Source organism: Gopherus flavomarginatus, chromosome 15 (assembly GCF_025201925.1).
Source record: "Gopherus flavomarginatus isolate rGopFla2 chromosome 15, rGopFla2.mat.asm, whole genome shotgun sequence".
In the NCBI taxonomy this organism is placed as follows: Eukaryota; Metazoa; Chordata; order Testudines; family Testudinidae; genus Gopherus; species Gopherus flavomarginatus.
This window is the reverse complement of record NC_066631.1, coordinates 25,711,267-25,726,436: the sequence shown is the minus strand read 5'-3', so window position 1 is coordinate 25,726,436 and position 15,170 is coordinate 25,711,267. Positions and strand designations below refer to the sequence as shown.

Here is a 15,170-nt window from a genome sequence, read left to right as displayed (position 1 = left end):
GGGGATTTTGTAGATCAAGAGGTTCTAAAGGTGCAGAACTTAGTATCTATGCATATATGAGCTGGCTGTTCATATGATATGATATTGGATGAGGCCAACATAACTATCAATTTAATCTATATTTTTTAACAGTTGCACACTCTTACCTTTTCACTTAACAACTTTAATCCTTGTTACCCACAATGTATACTTACCACTTGCATTTCTAGCATATTATTCTTATTTTCAAGGGTTCTCATGCGAGTACTAGCTTCACTGAGAGCAGCATCTAACTCGTCACACCTGGAGGCATAAATTTTTAAAAAATTACCAAAGAATGTATACAATAAAAACCCCTTTCCCTTATAGTCACAAAAACAAATATTACCTGTCAACAAGATTTTGATTGATTTTCTTCAGCTCTTCAGATGAAGCAGTTTTATAGCTTTCCTCAAGTTGTTGTTTTAAGCTATGGATCTCAGAGTCATAATAAGCTCGGAGATCAGCTATGTGTCGGGCATGTTTTTTCCTCAAGTTCTGCCTAATCCTGATTTTAAAATGAACAGATAATTATTGTTTTTTTCCACATTATGGAATGTAAATCTTACCCTAGTCTACATTACCATCCACTGGCAACCTAACATTAAAACCATTGCCATATTTATTACTACATGGACTTCTCTCACGCAGGACTAGCCACTGCTCCTACTAAGGTCAATGGAGAAAGTTGGTTTTACTGGTGCAGGATCAAGCTCTCAGTGCCTGTATATATGTAGATACGTACAGTAACAAATTCAAGGCTTTTCTTCTCTCTGCCTGCACAGACCAATAGAAGATATGCATGTTAAATTAAAATGAGGGGGAGGAGAGACAGAAGAAAACTCCAAAACTACCACCAAGATATGATCCCTTAGAAAAGCCACACACACCCCCCTTATACAGACGGGGTCTCCTGCTCTTTGAGGAAAGCAATATAGCTTAAACAGAGGGAGTGAAGGGATATTTGCTTTTCATTGGCTAGTGTGGCTCTTTGCTTCTTTTAGCAGGGTGGCACAAATAAGAATACATACACATTTTATCCCTTGAAATGTTTTATACATATTAATTCTCACATTCACTCTGTGAAATAGGTATCATCATCTCCATTTTATAAATGGTGACAGAGGCACAGAGACATTAGCAGTCATGTTACCTCCTGTGCAAGCTGTTTAATGTTGTGCATGGGATGAGGTGACAGGGTTCTAATGGCTCTCACACCCAGTAGCGTGATGTTGGACAAGTCACTTCACCTCTCTGAACCTCAGTTTTTCCTCGTCTGTAAAATGAGGATAATAGTTCTTTTTTGAACTAGATAAATTCATGGAGGATAGGTCCATCAATGACTATTAGCGAGGATGGGAGAGACATGGTGTCCCTAGCCTGTTTGCCAGAAGCTGGGAATTGCTAACAAGGAATGTATCACTTGATGATTACCTGTTCTGTTCATTCCCTCGGTGGCACCTGGCATTGCCACTGTCAGAAGACAAAATATGGGGCTAGATGGATCTTTCGTCTGACCCAGTATGGCTATTCTTATGTTCTTAGTCGCTTCATAGAGAGTATGCACAAATCTCTATTACCCAAAAAACCTTCATTAAGTGACATTCTAGCAGTGGTTCTTTGAGCTAGTCCAACTTCTCCCTCCATTTTTCTGAACTTTTAATATTTTTAAATTTTATTTTTATATTAAAAAAAAAAAAAAGGGACAATTTACATAAGACAAAAGCCAAAAACGCTTACTTTGACAACATCACCGGATCTTCGAAGGATGTCACTGAAATACTATATTCTGGTAAATTGTTGTCACCACATGGAAGCTGAGACTGGATGATCGAAGATGGAGTTAAAGTTAAACTTTCTTCATCCTCAGTGTTGATTAACAGATCATTACTAGTATCTGCATTTGGCATTGGAAAAAAGCAGCCAATCTTGGTTTCATTTTGGAATGCATTATTTTCCCAGGGGTCCAAATGTAAAACTTTAGTGCTGGAAGTATATTTTGGAGAACCACCTAGTTGAGGTGAAGTTATATTGCTTGTATGTGAAAATGACTCGGTGTCGGAATGACTTGAAAAAGTGGGATCCACTATAGAATCTGGAGAAAAAGGAGTCTTCTCACCAAGAGTACTGACAAAACAATGTCCTGGATTCTGCTCACCAGGTTTCATGTGCAATGTTGGATCTAGTGTTAAGACCTATGAAATGAATAATTACAATACTAATAAACTATGATTGGATTTATGAATGAAGCATCATTTATTTCATTAGAAAGAGATACAAATTACTGCAGAAACTATTAAAAGTAGTATGACAACAGTTATTTGGTAGCAATACACAGGGGTAGAACTGGATGGACTTGCAACAGCTTAGTGAGCTGGCATTTTTTTCTGGTGGCTGCTACTTGTCTTCCTGGCTTTCATTTAAAAAGAGGAGTGATCTCTAGAACTTGTAGTTGTGAAGAAAACTTTTAAAGTGTGAGCCAAATGTAATCAAATTCAGTGATATCTGCCCAAGACTCATGTTCTCTGCAGACAATAGCTGCAAGGAAAGTGTCTGTCCCTAATCATTTCAAGGGATTTTGCTTCTGGAACTTAACAAGGTTGACTCTTAAATTGTCATTAACTATTTCGTTGATGATTCAAGGAAGAAAAGAGAAAAATCAGATATCATGGCGTTTAATACAGTTGGATAAGGCCATGAAGATCTGCACAACCTACATCTTGCCTTTGTTTCAAGAGTGGGCACTTGGTCTGTGAGTTGAAAATGAGAGCGAACCACCAATCTGAAACCTCATAACATGCCAAATGTTTCTGTTCAGACATGAGGCATTAATGTGCAAATAAATGTTACCTCTGGTGGGTGACTTGGCTGGGCTGGAGAAATGAGATTCCATTCTGGCAGCTGCTTGCTTTCCCTTTGTTTTTTATAATAAATATCCTTCAACGATGGTTTCATCTCATCACTAGAAGATGACTTAAAAAAACCCAACAAAATAGCTAATTGTTTCCCTGATTAAAACAGCCAGGATATGTAAGCAATCTTCACCTAATACACTTAATTTAAAATGAAGAAGTTAGGAAGGGCTTGTTCAATGCACCCATGTAAAACCACTGAGCTTTCAATTATATATAAAAATCCTTAGTAAACAATAAGCCCCCCTCTCTCTCTCTCTCTCTGAATGCCTGAAGTATTCAAACAAGATAAAAAGTAGATGGTAACTTTAATTCTACTGTTCTCAGCTATACCTATGTTAAAGGCAGATTAGTTTCCAGTAGACATTACAAGACTGAAGATAATGAGGAGCTCAATAAAACAAATATTCTGGTTGCTTCTCATTCAAAACAATAATGGCTACACACTTAGGAGAGGCAATCCTGTCGTGAATGGCTGAAGAACAGCACTTCTGCCTTTTCCTCAATTTTACTACAATTTCTCCACCTGGCACCCCACAGGACCCCAACACAGCAGTTCATCAGATGCAAGTGAATAATAAAGAAGCAGAATTTGAGAGTGGGAGTTAATAGCAAAAAAGACATTTCCCTGGGGAAGTTTACTTCTCTGTGTAATTGACTGGGTTAAATAACAGAAGTCCACCCTCAATCCAAATGAAAATGGATCATCTTAAGTAGGATTGCTATGGTAAATTCATGATTGTCTATCCACCTTCTTGTCTTCCCTTAGGCACCAAAGCTTACATAAGACCACCTAAGTAAATATAATATTGTAAATCACTGGAGTGACAAGACATTCAGGCCCCCAGGGTTTAAAGATATTTTAATTACTAATGAAGTTTGTATGCAATTGTTTGGGAGGTGTCTCAGTTACTTATTTTTTAAACTCTAGACAAATGTACAATATGATACATAGAAACCTTACAAAATAACCGGTTATTACTGAAATCTGTTTCCCACACCCCCAACATGTCAGGATTATCAATTAATTATCTCTTTTACTCACTTCGAACCTCATCCATGCACCCCTTCTCAAAAACCTGCTGAGTGGAGGTCTTGCAGCATGCCTTGGGGGGGGAACAGGCTCAGAGCATGCTTCCCAGTCTGGGCAGACAGACATGTGCAAGCTCTGCTTGAGCTGGTGCAGTGTGGACATTGTAACACAGGCAGTGGCATGGGTGAGCTACCCAAGTACTGATCCAAGGGGTTGGGCGGGTTTGTACTGCTAGCTCAAGTACAGGTAGCCCATGTCTGTCTATCCAGGTTGGGAGCCATACACCAAGCGGCAGGGTAGAGATACTCTAGAAGGTCAGATCCTGTTGCTGTCTTATTAAGAGTGGGAAAGGGGGAGATCCAGAGTTCCGGCTCCTTCATTAAACATGCTAGCCTCTACCCACTTCTCTTTAAATTAGGGGGCTGCTATTGGTAGCCTCAGCACCTCTATGACCTCAACAGCCATAAGATCACAAAAGAAATTAGATAGTCCCTATAGCAGGCAGACTGTAGAGATTTGACTCTTTTGCAGACTGTAAAGAACAAATGGGAAACAATGAACAATTACAAGATTTTCAAAGCAAGAACAAAAAAAGTACCTGATCGGATGACACTTTTGTGACAAAAATACTAGAAAATTCATTTCTGAAATTTTCAGGCAAAGAGTGATACATTTCCTTTTCATCTAGTTTCCAGTATGTAAGTCCTAAGAAGCAAAAATAAAAGATATCACAATTTTTAAGTTCACTTCTGCATAACAAAAATAGTTAAGTCTGTTATATAGCTATTATTTTCATAGCCAATATAGCCATTGTATTAAATACTAGTGCCTAGTTAAGCATCTTACTTCAAATCCTTGGCAGCAGCAACTGGTGTTTTGCATGAAGAGGTATTAACAAAAGTACACTAGTATTACACTATACTACTCCAGAAACAGTGCCAATAAATTAGTGAAAATATTTGGGCTTATTCCTTGGACTCTAGGGGACAGATCCTCCACTAGTGTACATTGTCATAGACCTAGTTAAGTCAATGGAACTATGAGAATGTACGCTAGAGCTGAGAATCTAGCCCTAGACATAACTCTGAATTGCCTACTACTTGGTTTGGATCAGCACTCTGGAGTAAGATAATAAAATCCTCCAGAAGCCCCAGAATCAATGGGATAAACAAACAGCCCCAAGTCCAAGTTGCTGCCTTCGATTCACAGTTCTGTTTCAGTTGGTTATGTGTGGATGTAGTAAATTTGCATAAATGTACTTCTGTACTTGGTCTTGTTCCTAAAACATATTTGCATTATGTTCTGATCAAAATATGTGAGTTGATTGTTTGGGTCTGACTGACAAAAACAGGTCTATACAGTCTGCTCACATATTTGGGGAAGGAGTATAGAAACATGCTTTAGGCTTACAGCAGTGGTGCTTCCAAGTTTCCATACTCCCTCTGATCACTGGACCAGGATCGACAATTGAAATAGTTTACTAATCCATCATAGTGATTTTAGTCCTAGTAGGTTTTGAAATATTGCCTTAGATCCTTTGATTTACAGCCTAATTCTAGCTGTAGTGAGATATTGGCTGCAAAACTCATCAAGGGTTTGAAGTGGGAAAATAGCAAGATGATAATCAGAATTATGTGATTTTAAAAAGGTTCAACATCCTGCCAATGCTAGAAACAAATTTCCTAGAGCAAATAAATAACAGAAATGGTAACTGTTACAGCACTGAATTCTAAATATTGAGAATCCAAAAGAAAAAAGAATGGAATGTCAGGCTTTACTAGTAATAAACTAGTAATTAACTATACCTGAAGCGTCAGATGCTAAGGAATTTGGACTTTCATTTGGTTGGCTGAGGTAAAAAGCGTAAGACGGTGAAGCAGCAGCAGTAACACTAGTCTAAAATTCCAAAGGGAAAAGAATATGGTTTATGGACTATAAAATTAAAAAGCAGAAAAGGAAGAATAAAGGTGCACCAGTTCAAAAAATTGCATTAAAACACTTTTTGTTAAACAAACATTGAATTAAAAATGTAGTTTAATAACATGATTCATATCCATTCAACTGAATTGATATCGAAGCCCAGATATTTTGTGTTCAATAAGCTGCAGCCAAACACACACAGCATACTATATGTATTACAAAACAAAAACAAAAACACCCACACACACATTTGGGAACCAACTTTTCTATTTAATTCAAGTGTGATACATTTAGTTGAATGCGGTTTTGTGAAATTTCACAAAACTAAGAACTCTCCCATTGTCAGCTTGACAGTCATCTGAAGTTTTGCTCCATAAAAGATGCAGTTATAGAGATGACTTACTTACCAATAAATGTGTTATTCTCTCTCCTCATCCTAAGAGTGGAATTTCTTACATTCAGCTGTTATGACTCCACCTACCAGGAATCAGGAGGTAAATACTCTCTATCATCTTAACTTTATAATACACCGTCAACACCCTTAGTTTTGAGTGATGACAATCTAATCAACCACCCCAACAAAATACAAAGCGACACAAAACCTCAAAAGAGGTGGGAAGTAGAATAGAGAAGACCACAACAAATAAATTTCAATTTTCATTTCATCATAACTCTCTCCTCTTCCCTAATCAAAGGAAGAAATGCCTTTCACTAAGCTGACGTACAGAGTAGTTAAATGAGGCTGAGGTCTCTGCAGCACTCTGACAAAAATAAGCATCCATAGAAAAAAAGTAGTCCCATCTTTTAAGAAGGTACAGGAAAATATGGCAAATGAACCGGTATGGCTCTGCACAAATGTGTTTTATTGAAGCTTTCATCATCTCAACCCATGAAGTTGTCAAAACTCTAGTAAAATGACCTTTTTTGTGCACTGGTAATGTATTCTAGATGATTTCAAATTTAATTGCATCATCTTTAAAGCCAACAATATAGCAGAGTGCTCGAAGCTTTCTGACCCTATTTAAGAGCCTGGAATCAAACAGAGCGAGCCTTGGGAATCTCAAAACTCCTTAGGGGAAACTTCAAAAATTGTTTTACTTTCAGTGAAAGAAAACAGCTTTTGTAATGAAGAAACACTGCTAAAACAGAATACGACTAGGATATGACCAGGGACTTCATCCAAAGAGGTGCCAACTAATGCAACTCTCACTGAAGACCATCTCTGCAAGACCTTTGATGTAGTACATTGATAAACCAAAACTTTTGGGGGTAAAATTCGAGATGGGAGTCAGAAATCAACAGACAGAGTCTCTAATTTACAAACCCACCTTTAATATTTAAAAATTAAGAGTTTTGGAAGAGTTTTTGAGAGCACCATCCCACCTGCAGGGTTTTCTTGAACCTTCTGCTGAAACAACTGGTACTGCCCACTGTCAGAGACAGGATACTAGGCTAGGTTGGCAATTCCTGTATTGTTCTTCAGAAATGCTGAACTTGCACTCTAGTAACTCAAAGATATTTTCGCGTAAAGGAGTCAAACTAAGCATGTCTGCAGTCTATGAAAAATACAATCTTACCTAAATTTCAATATGTGATACCTATATAAAGCTGTTTTCTGAAAAGCATGTCCTGTATAATGTAGTATATTACTTTCCTTAATAACCAGTACACATATTGGCATAAAACAAAGTTTTTACATTGCAGATACCCAATCATTTGCAAGTGATTCCAAGAAATTTCTTATTGGGAGACATCTCTAATGGCTGCAACTTCAAGTTTTGTACTTTCTAAGAATTACATCACACAATCCATTACCCCTCCTCCTGCAGAACACACAAAACTGGATTTTACATTCAGGGTGTCCAACAGAAAGACTGAAGACTAGCTAAGCTCCCTCCAATACCATCAGAAAAGTATGGGAAGAGTCGAAAGCTATATATGCGGAGTTTGTTTGGGTTTTTTTTTTCCAGGAAAAAGCACCAACCCACAAAGGAGTAGAGAGTGGGAAGTATACCTCAAGAAGAGGTGCTAAGCAGAGCTGGAGAAAAGAGTGAAGAAACACCTAATCAAAACAAAAATACTATCCTGCAGTACATTCAAGTTTACTCAAGAACATACATGGGTCTGAAGACATTCCAATCACCTCGGATAGCCCCCCGCCGCTCTTGGCATACTGATGATGCACAGGCCCAAATGCAGGAAGCTATTGTTGCTCAATAACTATGCTACTTGGCAGAATGAAAAGCTCAGTATAGCTCAGGATTGAAAAAGGGGAGGATTTGCTAAATGGGAAAGTAGGAACAAAAACCAAAACAAAGCAGAAAAACCTTCCCAAATCATTGCATCACATGTTCTTCCCCCCTGCCCCCAATTTTTTTCTTCTTTCTTAACATCACTTTTTAAATTTCTGTCCTCTTCAGAGGCATGAGAACAAAAAATGAAGAGATCTCAACTGAGTGCTTCCAGAGCAGCAAAGAGACTAAAAGGAAAATGAATAGGCAGCACCTTATAAAGCCAGGTGATAAGCAATCCTCAAGGCTGCTACTTCCTGGCAGGTGGAGTCATTAAACAGCTGTGTAGGAATTTCTTCCTTAAGATGGTGTCAGGAGAGAGGTGTATGACCATTATTAGTACAATTACCATCGTTCTAAAGCATCATAGTTGGATTCTGACCAGATTCTGAGATTAGCATGTAAATTATTATACTGCATATTGCTCCTTTAAGGTTAAAAACATCATGCCAGCTGGTACTTTTATTCAAGGAAATATGGAAGGCAACACAAGAGTGAATGTATTCTGGACAGACTGTATAATGAACATTTTAAAAAAGGGCAACATAATTTAGAGCTACAGCACAAAAAGCATAAATACCAAGGCCATAACTACGTACATTACAATAAGTGGTTTTGAATATCCAATTCAGTGTCCCAAACTTCTTTCATAGGTAGGGGTGATTGTGTGTGTTTTAGCACCCCATACTGTAACTGGATTCATGGGGCAGTTTAATTTTAGGGAAGCCAAATATAGGGATGGACAAAGTTCCTTGAGCATGCATTAACTAATGCTTGAAAAAAGAAAAACTGCCATGAGTTTTATTATAAAAGACCAATAAAAATGGTCAGTGGTTCCCAGCTGCTCATGGGCCCAATCTGGCCTAGGAGGTGCTAAGTGCCCTCAGCTCTGTAGGATTTCACCTCACATTAGGCCCTATATTTTGAAGGGAGAGATTTTTTGATATAATACAACACAAACAGTTGCAAATTACAAGATCATTTACAAAAGTACATATTGTAAAAAGTAACTCAAAGCTGAAGCTTTAATTGAACATCCATGTAGAAACATCCTTACCTTCTCAAATGTTAATTTCTTTGCTTGATCATTTCCTTGCCCAGAGTTCATGTACTCTTCTTCTTCCGTATTTGTTCTTTTCGGTTGGTTTTGTTTCAGCCTTTGTGCCCATGATGTTAGATATTTACTACATGGAAAGAAGAAGAAAAAAACCCACATAACAGTTATTACCTTTATAGTAACATAAAAATAATTTCTATTGAAATTCATTTCTTGCTAAACCATTCAATGTGGAACACAGATATCAAAGTTTCATTGTCCATGTACATTCTTGAGAAAAAGTGAGAAATAACTAACTGATACCAATTTGATTATCTGTGTTTTGACTTCCAGAAAAAGCACTGATAAGGAAAGTTATTGGCCCCATAAATCTAAAATCAAGCTTTCTATATTTCCACAAATCACAACAGAAAACTTATGTATAACAGAGGCACTACACATACTTAGACAAACACCATGTTTCCTGGTCAGTTCAAGTAACCACACAGTGGATTACAATCAGCCAAGTGAGTGCTATGTTAATTCACAGAATTACATTAACAGTGGCACACTGGCTACAGGCTGAAATTGACCAGAACCATGGAATTCTAGCTAGATCCATAAGCAAAGTATTTCAGACTCAATCACAACATTAGTCAGGGGCATGGCCACATAGCCTACTATTAGGGGTCCCTTCCAATCCAAGTCATTCTGTAACAATAGGAGAGATGCAAACAGAGATACAGAAAGAAAAAAGTTATACAGAGAGAGAGAGAGAGAGAGAGAGAGAGAGAGAGACAGACAGACAGACTGACTGACTGACTGACTGACTGACTGACACCTTTACTCATGATGAGTAGTACTCTGTGTGAGCCCCACTGACTTCAATGGAACAACTCATGGAGCTAAGATACTATTCATCATGAACAAGGTTATCAGAATCTATCCCAGTGAAAGAAGGATGAGGGAGAGAAACACACTCACACCCAGAGGATATAAATATGGAGCAAAAAAATCACACATTCCCATTTCCACCTCACTGAAAGGGAAGGGTCAGCCATATATGGTATTATGTGCTGTCAACCAGACAAGTTAATTTAAACATTTTGACATTAATGTCAGTTTATCGGTGATGAAAAGTTCTTCTTACCCTTTGAACTTTCATTCTGCTGGGTACAGCAGAAAAAAAACAACAACAAATTTTGTTTTTTTGTGATTCACGATAGTCCAACCGACACTACAATGCATGCACACAGGAAACGATGAGTAAGCTGCCATTGCACAAGCTAGCAGCACACTAATCCCATACAGGCAGACATTCAACACTTAAATACATTAAAATTGCAATCTATAAATGAAAACGCTGTGCATCAACTATGTGTTTTTAGCTCATTTTTGTAATCAGAAATATATCACTGCATTTGTCTCCCCATATCAACAACAGACAAGCATTTCAAATATCATAAAAGGCAAGAAATGTATAATACATAAAAAGCTGGGATAAATGAACTTGACCATATGCCAAGCAGCACAGCACACTTATGCATGCCAGTAGTCTCATTAAATTCAATGGGATTACTTGTGTGCATAAAGTTACTCAGGTGTGTTTGCAGGAATGGCGCCACACTGTACTAAATTTACTAATTGGGAAGTCTGTCACTTACCAGTTTGTTTTTCCACAATGACCTTCAGTAACCTCATGCTTAAATTCAGCAGGAAAAACTAAGACACCATCTTTTAGTGATGGACAATATTTCTCAGTTTTTTGTAGAAATTCTTTTGTAGTTTGTACATTGGCTGCAATTGAATCCTTCTTTGTCACGGGTGCATCACCTTGTCCTTTTGAAATCTTCTCTGGGTAGCCTATGCACTTCTTAATATCTTTAGATTCCCTAGGATTCAGTTCTGATGCAGAAAGGATACCATACCCACTGTTCATTGAAATACTATTTACACAACACCCTTGATGCTCAGCAGATGCTTTTGGCTGACTTTCGGCTTCATTAGATTTAAGTTGATTGACAATGCACCCAGTTTCTTCAAAGGTTTCAGAACAAAACCCCATTTGACTTTCTAGCGAAGAGAAATTGTTTGCATGTTTAGCGGGAGAACTTTTGCTGTTGAAGGAATCCCATGAAGCATTACTGTTCTGCAACTTCACTAAGTGTCTTATCTCATTCTGTATACACTAAAAAAAGAAAAGATGAATAGATAAAATGCTTTTACCATACAATTGTGCCACAAATCCCATTCGTATTTTGATGCATCTTACGTTAACTTTCGTTGTTTGGAATTAGTGAATTTATGTGAACTAATTCCTGGTTAAGGCTTTTCAATATATAGATATATCATGCATAAAATAAAAACGTGTCCTATGCATAACAGTAAAATGTGTGTTAAAGAAAAATCTTACTCTTAAGCAGTGAATGACTATCCTTAGCAATCACTTATAAATTTAAAAACCTCTAAGATTATTTTCTATGAACTCTCTGTTTTAAAATATGCCTTTTGGGTAATAAATTTATATTATGCAGTTCATTTTGACACAGCGGTTTACTTTTTGTGTGTTTGCCTTATGATTGTACAACATGCTGTCACAAATATCCACACTAACTAGATTATCTATATAGATTTGTTAGAATTAAAAGAGTATAAATTCAAACATTTAATTTTCAGTCTAGATTGTCTCCAAAAGAGCCGTTTCAGTATACTGGGAAATAATACACCATTTAAAAATTGTTGATGTACCGGAACAGTTCCAAAGAGTAACCAAACATTTTTATCAAGTTCTGTGTTGGTACCTGTGGCCATGATCCTGCAGTGAGCTGCACTAGAACTGTAACCTGTATCCCCACTGAAACCAGTGAAGCTCTATATGTACACAGGGGTCCTTCATGCATGCATTGTAAGATCAGGGTCTATAGTTGTTTTCCAGAAATGTAACATACTAAACTCCCATACACTTTAATAAGTTTTCTGTGCACAGGAGTCAAATCTCCTTAATGTTTCTCCCCGAAGCCACATCAGGTCAATTATATATTAATACCAACTGGAGAGGACACATTAAAATATTAAACAAAAACTTTTCTGTCCAAAAATCTGAAAAAGAACAAGCCCTGATTCCAAGAGAAAGTAAGCGCCAGAAAAACCCACTGATTTCAGTGGGAGTTGCAGCTGTAATGCACCTCTCAGGATCAGGCCCACTAGCTTTAATTAACTTGTGACAAAAATGAACTATTGAGGGTTTCAGCTCAGTCTTTTTCTTTCCCTCTCTGTCCACAAAGATTCAAGGATGGAGTTCCTGTCCTAAATTAAAATTTCCTTGGCCACTGGTGATTTGGATCACAAGACCAACAACATTTTCTGTTTTAATTTTCTTTCTGTAGGTGGGGAGGAACTAGACATAAATGAGTCAGATTTTCCATTGCCTTTCACCACGTGTAGGCATTTACATTTGTAGAAAGTGTGTAAAACACTACCATTCTGACTGGGCAGCATTTTACACCCACTTTGCACAGCTGGAAATGACTCCACAAGGTCCAAAGCAATAGAAAATATTACATAATATCTAGATGTTGAATTATCTTTTGGAAATGTTCAGACCTATATTAAACATGTATTTTAGGTACCTTTTCAAAGAATTTCATATATCAGGATGGGAGTGGGTCACGCTATCTGAAAGACACTGGGGAATATTCATAGTTGGTGTAACGGAGCGATGACAATTTATACCAGCTGAGGACCTGCTCTGTAGTGATTCCAAACCAAACTCAGGATCATTGTCCCTTGAGTTAAAATGTCACTGACAGCACAGCAAATCAAATATCTCCGAGTGGTACTAAATATCAAAGAAGCTTCTTGCTATGGTACAAGTTTTGTCTCCTTATTAAAAATGTGTTTTCTCCCCATATTTTTTCCACTGATTTGCTGGGCTAAAATCTGTTCTCAGTTAATCAGTATAAATCTTGAGTAACTCCATTTACTTTGCGATGGATTTAATTGAGTTACTCCTAATTTATACTGGAGCAATTGAGAAAAGCTTTAGGGCCATCGGTTTTATATTGAACAGTGTGGCAATTCATGCAGCTAGTCTCTGCTAATACCACAAAGTGCAGAGTTAGCTCTTGCAAAGGTAGGCCCTCCTATCAGTAAAAGCAAGGCCGGTAAAGCCAACATAGTGTACTAGTCAAGGCTAGCAAGAGCAACAACAACGATAATTAACCTCTACAACATGAGGAAGGAAATACAAGAGTACAGGACACAGGTGGGACAAAAATGTTCGGACAAAAAATATTTTAAAAAAAAATAGGGAGGCAATAGGAGATAGGATAGAAGAAAAGGACAGTACCTCTTGTTAATTTTATCAGTTCAGGAACTGTTGCTTACTACTAGTGTAGAGCGCATTAGGAAAGGGAAGGGAAAAAACAGCAATCAAAATGAAGAAGATATTAAATCTTGTATATGTATATTAAAATATTCTCTCTCTTGTATGCGCACACATACATTTTCTTCTAGTCTGATTTTATTGTGAAACAAGAATGAGGGAGAATTGAATCTTGACAACAAGATCTTAACACCCTGAATCATTTTTTTCATTGTTAGAAAAGGAGGTTCCCCAAGTCAATGTAAAATAACTGTTAAAATATTACAATGAATGTTGTACTATGCGTGAAAATCCACATAACTAAGACAATCGTGTTTCAGATTATGTTTTCTGAAATAGAGCAAATAATATTATTTTAAAATTAGAAAAATATGTATTCCATATAATGGTAGTTATCTATAAAAATCTCATTTGTTGTATATTTGGTAAAAATACATGTTTATGAAAAAGAACCATTTGAATCAAAACACCCACTTTGTTTTTCCCTTTCTAAAAATGTACACTATTAAACAGCCAGGTGATAAGGTACTGCAGACGTGTATATTAAACATCAGAGGTCCAATTTTCCCACAATATGCAAACACGCAACTCCCATTGACTAAATTTGCACATATGAAACGACGATCAGGCCCTACATGTAGTCACAGAACAAATACAACAGCAGTGGATGATACAATGCTGTACTGTTTTGTAAACATACAAAAATAGATCTAAACGTTAAAAAGCAGTCAGCCTAAAAAGGCAGCATAAACAAATAATTGCTTACTTGGATTTGGTGATGGAACTGCTCTTGCTGGACAACTATCTGCTCCTGACACTGTTTCTCCACCAGTTTGAATAATTGTATCCACCTAGTCTATTAAACCATAAAATGAAATAATTAAAAATCATATTGCTTCCTTATTCCTTTTACTCTAGCAGCACAACGGGACCCCAATCTCAGTTGAGGCCCCTAGCTATAACTGTAATACAAATAATAAATAATAATAGCAGCTAGAGAAACAACTACAGCCAAGAAAAAGAAGTGACACTCATAACGTAAACACAGCCAGAAAAATAAAAAAAGAGACACTTCTAGTTAAAGTTTATTTAAAAAATAAAGGAGAAAAAAATGTTATCTCCAAAATTAGACCATGTTACTCCTCTCTTTACATCTCTCCACTGGCTCTCCCTTCTCTATCACATCAAACATAAGCTGCTTGTCTTCACTTTCAAGGTATTTACTTATTTATTCATTCTCTTGCTCATGGACTGTAGAGCGCACACTTCATATCACCCATTTCCAGAGAGCCCACTCTCCTGCCAAGGTTGCAGCCTGCTTTATATTAAGGCTGAGGAAAGCAAGGTCGGAAGCTATAACATCCCTCCAGTATGTAAAAGGCCATCCTCAAGGTCTTCTCCATCTAGCTTTTGTTGGATTAAATGCATAAAGCTGGCGGGCTGGTATGGCCTGCAGCATACGAAAGACATGGCCAAACCACTTGAGCCAGTGTTGAGTCACTTGGACAGACACTGGAGACTGGTTAGTCCAACACCTAACAGCCTCATTCATAACGTGATGAATCCACCATATGCC

At 37.3% G+C, this 15,170-nt stretch overlaps 1 protein-coding gene across 5 annotated transcripts in view; it reads right to left on the bottom strand.

Moving 5' to 3' along the window:
* Positions 1 to 15,170, bottom strand: part of MPHOSPH9 (M-phase phosphoprotein 9) — a 46,877-nt gene that overhangs the window by 17,343 nt on the left and 14,364 nt on the right. For all 5 annotated transcript variants that reach the window (XM_050924355.1, XM_050924358.1, XM_050924357.1 and 2 more), the window contains exons 4-12: positions 14,361 to 14,450; positions 10,875 to 11,398; positions 9,232 to 9,358; positions 5,769 to 5,859; positions 4,562 to 4,668; positions 2,869 to 2,991; positions 1,759 to 2,213; positions 368 to 526; positions 195 to 282 (exon numbers count right to left, since the gene is read on the bottom strand). In XM_050924355.1, coding sequence (XP_050780312.1) covers positions 195 to 282; positions 368 to 526; positions 1,759 to 2,213; positions 2,869 to 2,991; positions 4,562 to 4,668; positions 5,769 to 5,859; positions 9,232 to 9,358; positions 10,875 to 11,398; positions 14,361 to 14,450 — 1,764 coding nt within the window. The remainder of the gene's footprint in view (positions 1 to 194; positions 283 to 367; positions 527 to 1,758; positions 2,214 to 2,868; positions 2,992 to 4,561; positions 4,669 to 5,768; positions 5,860 to 9,231; positions 9,359 to 10,874; positions 11,399 to 14,360; positions 14,451 to 15,170) is intronic.